Source organism: Elephas maximus, chromosome 18 (genome assembly GCF_024166365.1).
Source record: "Elephas maximus indicus isolate mEleMax1 chromosome 18, mEleMax1 primary haplotype, whole genome shotgun sequence".
Lineage (NCBI taxonomy): Eukaryota > Metazoa > Chordata > Mammalia > Proboscidea > Elephantidae > Elephas > Elephas maximus.
Genome location: NC_064836.1, coordinates 71,097,880 through 71,106,151, shown reverse-complemented (window position 1 = coordinate 71,106,151; position 8,272 = coordinate 71,097,880). Strand labels below are relative to the sequence as shown.

General features: G+C 38.1%; 1 protein-coding gene across 2 annotated transcripts in view; it reads right to left on the bottom strand.

Annotated features, from left to right (window-relative positions):
• Positions 1–3,107: 3,107 nt before the first annotated feature.
• TBC1D23 (TBC1 domain family member 23) overlaps positions 3,108–8,272 on the bottom strand; it is a 60,944-nt gene continuing 55,779 nt past the window's right edge. For both annotated transcript variants that reach the window (XM_049857855.1, XM_049857856.1), the window contains 2 exons: positions 8,078–8,272; positions 3,108–4,013 (listed from right to left, as the gene is read on the bottom strand). In XM_049857855.1, coding sequence (XP_049713812.1) covers positions 3,932–4,013; positions 8,078–8,272 — 277 coding nt within the window. In that variant the 3' untranslated portion in view covers positions 3,108–3,931. The remainder of the gene's footprint in view (positions 4,014–8,077) is intronic.

Sequence of the window (8,272 nt, the reverse complement as noted above, 5' to 3'; positions counted from 1 at the left end):
CAAGACAGATTTGTTTGTTCTGACAGCCCATGGTATATTCAATATTCTTCGCCAACACAATTCTTCTTCTGTCTTCCTTATTCATTGTCCAGCTTTTGCATGCGTATGAGGCAATTGAAAACACCATGGCTTGAGTCAGGCGCACCTTAGTCCTCAAAGTGAAATCTTTGCTTTTCAACACTTTAAAGAGATTTCATGCAGCCGATTTGCCCAATGCAACGTGCCTCTTGATTTCTTGACTTCTGTGTCCATGGGTGATTGTGGGTCCAAGTAAAACGAAATCCTTGACAACTTCAACCTTTTCTCCGTTTATCATGATGTTGCTTATTGGTCTAGTTGTGAGGATTGTTTTATGCTGAGGTGTAATCCATACTGAAGGCTGTGGTCTTTGATCTTCATTAGTAAATGCTTCAAGTCCTCTTCTTAAACCACGTATCCCGTGTTCTGCGCGAACAACCGCCTCTTGATCTATGTACAGGTTCCTCAGGAGCACGATTGTTTTGGCATTCCCATTCTTCACAATGTTATCTATAATTTGTTATAATCCACAGTTGAATGCCTTTGCACAGTTATCGCTAAAACGTAAGTAAACATATTCTGGTATTCCCTGCTTTAAGCCAAGATCCACCTGACATCACAATGACATCCCTTGTCCCACAGCCCCCTCTGAATCTGGCTCGAATTTCTGGCAGTTGCCTGTCGATACACTGCTGCAGCGGCTTTTGAATGATCTTCAGCAACATTTTACTTACTATTCTAGGCACTGACCATTTTGAATTGGACAATCATATGGCCTACTATGCCGGCAATGACAAAAGAGGAATGGCATCGCATTCATCATCAAAAAGAACATTTCAACTGAAGTACAATGCTGTCACTGATTGGATAATATTCATATCCCTACACAGACAACCAGTTAATGTGACTGTTACTCCAATGTGTCCACCAATTCCCATCTATCACTTTTTTTTCCCTTTAATTACTATTTCATTCTCAAAAAAGCTATTGATATAGGTTCACAAATACTAATTATAGCTAAATCAGATAATTTGGCAAAATCGGTGATTATAAAAAGATCAGCAGCAACGAAAACAGCACGTGCTTGTAACGTGTGCAACAAAACTAAGTGGTTCTGAGCATAATTTTAACTGGGTAATGACCGCTGCCAGGAGCACATTAGGAGGTTTGAAAAGTGTTAGCACAGAGTTCTAGCCTTGTAGGTGTACTGACACGTGTCAGCTGGGCTTACGAAAACTGTTTTGTTATAACTAACTATAGGGATATTTTTAGACAGTCATTTTGGTGTCGCCCCCTTTTAACAGTATCACCCGGTGGAGGCAGATCGCCCCAGCCCCCCCTAGTGACACCACTGCTGAAAAATCCCTTGTTTTGTAGAATCTGCTGATTTCTCTGCAGAAGAACCCCGCTGGGCTGGGTAATACCACAGGCTGGTTGGCTATGCTCTCTGAACAAGCCACTGTAACAAAGGGGATGGAATTATCCTGGTTGTCTTAGGCGTGCAAAGTGCCAGTGGGACGTGAGTGACTCCATAATGGGGGAAAGGAATATGGATACTGCGGATTCCAACCCTCGACCACAAATCAGTCCTCTAATATGCTGAAATCTGGTTTCTGAATAGTCCACTTTAGGATTTTTGCTTTTGGGTTTGGTATCAAAAATAATAAAATGAACTTAAAAGCCTGCTATCTTCCCTAATGCTCTGGAATAGCTTATACTGAAATGGATCCTGGTTTAAAACATAATACTATAAGAACATTTGGGGAATAACTAGGGACATTTAAGCCTCTGGGTTGTGGAAATGGTTTGTCCTTGGCTACAAATTGAAAGGTTGGTGGTTCAAATCCATCCAGAGGCACCATGAAAAAAAGGCCTGGTGATCTGCTCCGTAAAGATTACAGCCAACCTCTCTGAGCCTGTCTTCTCATTCTGAAAACAGAAAATAATGCCAGCCTCATACTACTGGCCCCTCTGTAACCCTTGAGAGTCCATGTGACGTGGGCATTTCAGAGCGAATGTAGCTGTGTTCAGTAGGCCAGTGCATGAGTGCGTAATACATCCAGTGAAACATTCTCACTAAATATTGACGTGTTATTTCAGAGGAGGAAACTAAAGTTCAGAGAGTTTAAGTAGTTGAAGGTAGTAATTAACTTACATTTGGAATTTAATGTCATTAATTTTAAACTACTCCTTCCTCCTCCTTCTGGATGAACAGAAACAGGAATCTAATGCTTACAAACCTGGAACAGGAACATTTAAAATTCTACTAAAATGATAACCTTCAATTTTCCGATGTTTGTGGCATCCACAAATGGGGAGGGGGTAAAGGGACAGAGAGACGTTTTCATTAAGAACAAAGTTTTGAGCAAACTGTACTTGTTTATTTACAATTTTAATTTACAAACAGTAACACAAACATCTTTACATTAATATTTTGAAAAAAGTTCTATGGCTGAAGTGGGTGAAAAACCAGACCTCAGGATATTTCTAAAGGGGGCGCTAAGAAAGGAAAAGATGCGATACAACAGTTGTAGGGGAGAGCTGTAAATAACAAGAATCCCACCAGGTGCAATTTCATGCAAATGTCTTCAACCACTCAAATTGTTTTTACTTAGGTGTTAGAATAAAATTTCTTGAATCATGTTGCTTTTTATTTGCTTGATTTGCGTTAAGTAAATTAAAATAACTGTTAGCAGGATGCATCTAAATCTTTCTCCTGTCAACCCTCAGAGATAACCCATCACATTCAGGGTGTGACAGGCTGTGTGGATCTGCTATTTCCCAAATAGATTTTACAAAAAGTCATTACATGGCCCCAGATGCATTCCCGGATTTCTCACCAAATGTGTCTAATACGCACCCCAATAAATTAAATTGAGAAAGCTGCAAAATAAAGCAGGTCACTTTTCAGTTCAGTCACATTAAAAGAAGAAAAATATTTTCAACCACTCAGACTTTAATGAGAGATGACAAAAGCAAAAGAAGATAAATTTCTTTAAGTGATAAAAACAACTATAGTGTATAAAGCTGTCTGATTATTTGGCTTTATTGAAGTGAAAGTCAGTGTGGCCACAACCCATGATCTCAGTGAGGATAAATGTGTGCTCAACACTTGTTCTCAAACATCCTAAACCAAATATTCCACTTGTAATAAAGACCAATGATATTTTACAGATATAATTCTGTCCCTAAAGTGTTAATTTTAGTTTTAAAATGCCTACCTATTATAAAGCTTTTTACCTGCTCCTTAGAAACCATTAAGGTCAGGTTTAGTATTTCTGAAGCACTGTGTTCAAATTATTAGCTAACGGTGCAAGAGTGATTTAGAAACTCATGTTTCAACATTTCACTAGCTGAACTGCATTTCGGAGTTAGCTGGAATTTTCATCTATTTCATTAAAAAGATTTCACTCTTTCTAAGAAAAGAAACAGTGAGAGTAATTATTAACCTATGTAGTACTTTTTCATTTCTGATATTGCTCAGTGGGTAAAACTAAACAATAAGGGGGTCTCTTCATCTAATTCTATCTCGAATTTTCAGTGAAGACACTGCAAGTACCTCCGTATGGTTGTTTTTAAGCCTGAAAGTGATGCATGTCCCAGTAAAACAGCTCTTCAGAACAGAACCGCCTTCTGAGCCCCTGATCCATGAGGGCATGGGTCAGTTACTTCAGACTCACTTAGTAACTGACCTCTACAGTAAATCATTTTACAAAACCAAAAATGCAAAAGAAAATTTCAAAAAAATGTTTAGCTGTCCAGAGATTGATTACAGTAATTTACACTTTCTTAAACCTGTTAGTCAAGCACCCCCAAGAGCACGTGAAAGGCCTCCGGTTAGTATTCAGTCAGGAAAAGATGTCCATGTTTCTCTTGGCTGCCTTCATTTCTTTTTAAATGATCTTCTTTTATATTAACTTTCCAAAGCATCCAAAACTTTCATGATCTGTTGTTTTATGGCTTTGGTAGCATCCCCTGCATTTGGGATCAAATACCTGTGGAGGGGGGAGGGAATATATACACACACATACATACACACATATTAATAGTGTACTTTTAAAGTAATATAAAGTCCTTATAAAACTCCTATGATTAAAAATTCAGATTAAATCTTTTTTCTTTTAAAGCAAAACTGGGAGCAGAGAAAATTCCTGCTCAGGTCACTGAAAGATTGATCTCTCATTTTCGTTCAAAATGTTTATTATTGGTATCAAGCCTGATGTTCAGGAGACAAATAAAATGACCCAAATAGGACATACTCTTCTGACCCCACCAGAGGATTTTGGTTTTAATAACCTACTCTAAGGTTCTCAGTGAGCTTTTAAATATTTTATCTAAAATACTAAATTTACTTTATAATATACAATAATTTCATATTGTTCACATTTCCTATTTCTATTTATAATATCACTATCTTCTCACCATACCGCTATTAAAGCCCCTGTGATGATGAAATACACCAGAAACAGTACCTGAACAAGCAGCTGTTCAGCTCTTTTCTGTGTATCTGATGATGACAACGAGCTGCCATCAAGTCGATTCCAACTCTTGGCAACCTCACGTGTGCCAGAGTAGAACTGTGCTCCACAGGGTTTTCAGTGACTAATTCCAACCCTTGGCAACCTCACGTGTGCCAGAGTAGAACTGTGCTCCTCAGGGTTTTCAATGACTAATTTTTCAGAAGTGGATCACCAGACATTTCTCCTGAAGTGCCCCTGGATGGACTCGAACCTCCAACCTTTTGTTTAGCAGCCTGGCATATAAACTGTTTGCACCACCCAAGGACTCCTCCCAACTGCTGCTATTGTGTGCTGTCGAGTCCAACTCACAATGACCCCATGTGACAGAGTTAGATCTACCCCATAGGATTTTCTAGGCTGTAATCTTTATAAGAGCAGATTTCCAGGTCTTTCTCCCACAGAGGTGCTGGGTGGGTTTGAACCACCAATCTTTCAATTAATAGCCAAGTGCTTAACCGCTGTGTCACTAGGGCTCCTTTCCCTACTGCTACAGCCCACTAAAGGGTTGGTTGTCTTGCTCCTCTCCAATCCATCTTTCAGTGCAGCTGGGTTGATTGTTCTCAAACGTACTCTGATCAGATCACTTTCTGTTAAGCCCCTTACTACCTTCAGGACGAAGTACACACTGGTAATTTGGGTATATGAGGGCATTTATTTTTCTATCTTGTCCTTTCCCCAACCTAAGCTGCCTTATCTCCAGGAACACAGAATTACTTGCAATCCAGGCCAAGTTTAACTTTCCCTTTAGGACTCAAGCTGAGATGGGAATCTTTCCTTGACTTACAATAGCCACAAAGCCTATATTCCCCCTACTACCTTATATCTCAAAATATACTCAGAAATATATTTTGAACGAGACAACCTAGATTTTAAGACTATGTGATTTTTCATGTATGTGATTTTTAGCAGAGCTAAAATTCTGTGAACCATTAAACATGTACACACATGGCTAGATACTAAACCACAAGATAAACATAACTTTAACAGTTAAAATGTCATGTTTGATGATATTTAATCCTAAAGACAATGACAACTCCCGACACTTACTAGTTTGATCTTGAGCAAGTAATTTAATTTTGATAAGTCACAGATTCCTATGTATAAAACAGGTATAGTTATCCCAAGTTTACAGAGGGGTTATGTGCATTAAATAAAATAATACAGGGTCTGAAAGATGAAAAAGAACTAAATATGTGGTGGTGGTGGCGGTTTGCCGTTGAATCGATTCCGACTCATAGCGACCCTACAGGACAAAGCAGAACTGCCCCATAAGGTTTCCAGGGAGTGGCTGGTGGATTTGAACTACCAAGCTTTCGGTTAGCAGCCTGAGCTCTTAACCACTTCACCACCACGGTAATCATTTCAAATTATCAACCTCACACACTAATACCCATTTTCTTTTCCAGAAGCATAAAAGTATGAATGTATATACACCTACTGCTCCTTTATTATCTCCTTACCTGACATTGTGGATTGTAGACAATAGTAAAAACTCTACCACCTGACTATTCTGTACATTAACCACACATGTCTGGCAGCAACACATGCTGAGAGGCCAGGCGAAGTACGCTGGCTGTGACAGTTAAGGCTATATGTCAACTCGGCTGGGCCATGATTCTCCATGGTTTGGCAGTTGGGTAATATGATACAGCGGTTACGTAATGTGATACGGCAGTTACATAATGAGGTAATATGGCAGTTACGTAATGATGTAATCTGGCAGTTACATGCAGTCATCTTCCATTTTGTGATCTAATTTGGTCATCCTCTATTTTCACGCGATGCCGATTTTCGCATAATGACCTGGTCTCTGGAACCTAACCACGTTGGTAAGCGAAGAATGGGTGTGTGTAACATTTTCTATGAAACGTAACAAAAATTTCCACTGTATAAATCACCTGTGTTACAAATGTTAAGTGGATACAGAGAGCTGTTATCTAAGAATAAGAGGGGCAAGTCTAGCTAATTTATCTACAATGATTATGACTACCTTCCAAAAGTTTGGATTAAAATAAAGTGCTGATATATGCAAATATACGTGTGTGTGTGTAATAATCCTTGATTTCTTCAGCTAAAATTCATGGAAAAAGCTTTAAAACATAATTCTCATTTACTACCATTCATGGGAGAGTCCTAAGTCCAATATGCTTTGATCAGGAATAATTTACAAGCAGATGTTAAAATGCGTGTACCTTCTGGCCTACCGCATCTACTTCTGCAAATTTATCCTGGAAAGATAAATTGGGCAAGTGTGTATATATGTGCTAAAAGCAGGTCCATTAAAAAAATGTTAATAAAAGTGAAAAACGGAAAATAACCTAAATGCTTATCAACAGCAGACTGGTTAAGCCAGAGACTAGCCAAACAACAGAAAAATATCTACTACAGAAGTTGTAAGTTTATATTTATTAAAATAGTAATACTGTCACACTACAGTAATCTCTTTTTAAAAATACCAGAACACAAAAAAAGCATCTATCACATTATCTAGTTCTTAACGTATGTACACATATGCATGAAAAGCTATTCATCAAAGTGTCAACAGGCTGGGATTTCAGTGATTTCTTTATATTTTCCTTTACTATTGAAATGCTTTTGCAATGTGAATATATCGTTTTTACTGTTAATAAATAAAGCAGTTTTTATATTTTTAAAAGATACTGTCTTTTAATGAGAAATGAGGTACACGTAACAGTGTAGATTTATGACTTCTGCTGCCTAGTTGTCAGTATAAGGTAAAAAGTTGAATTAATTTTTCATTTCAATTATTTTAAATCTTAAAAGTGCTCAGAGATTATCTTAAGCTTATTATTTATGCAGACATTCCTGTAGATAAATAAAAGTTCTAGGGTTAAGAAGAACTGTAATCACAAGTCTCAACGAGGAGAACAACCTGAAATAAAGCAAGGTGGAACGAACCACGGATCAGGAGTCAGAGGGGCTATCTCTAGTCTGGGTTCTGTCACCAGCTAGATGTGATTGTCTGCAAAGTCACTCAACCTCTCTGGGCTTCACATTTTTATCTATAAGATGGTCCACGTCCCCCGTGCCAGTCTGTGAGCTGTTTGTTACTGGTCCACAATGAGGTAAGGAGGACTCTGCACGTCACTCATTGTTACTGGTCCACAATGAGGTAAGGAGGACTCTACACATCACTTAGCACCCTGTTTAGTTCACTGATAGTTTTCAAAGCAAGAATTTTTTTGATGAGGGATTAAAAAAACAACAAAAAACATTAACTTACATTCTGAGACAAGCATTTTATCTCGGCAACCAGTACTCAGTACAGCATTGGGATAAATTATTCCTAAGGACACTTTTGACAAAAAGTTTTATGGAATGAGCTATGGTACCCACTAAGAACATATACTAATGGCTAAATGACATATGAATAAGGATTTGGGAGAAAAAGACAGCAAAGAATATTAATAAAAATGGTTCAAGCGTCCTATTCCACCATCCATTTCCCCAAAGAAATAAACTATGTTTAATAATAAATTGCCGTAACTCAGATGATATCATCCTAAAAAATATCTTACCTTTCAATTGCCAAGATTTCTATCCCTGAAGCACTGCTGTTTCCGTACTTGAAGGTAATTAGCTCAGGATGTTTTTTTTTGGACGTAATTTTAACTACAGAATTTAATGCTTGTCGAGACTGTATATAAGCCAATCCTTTCCGTGAAAGAATCTCCCTTAAACAGTACATATGTGTTGCAGTAACTAAGAGATGA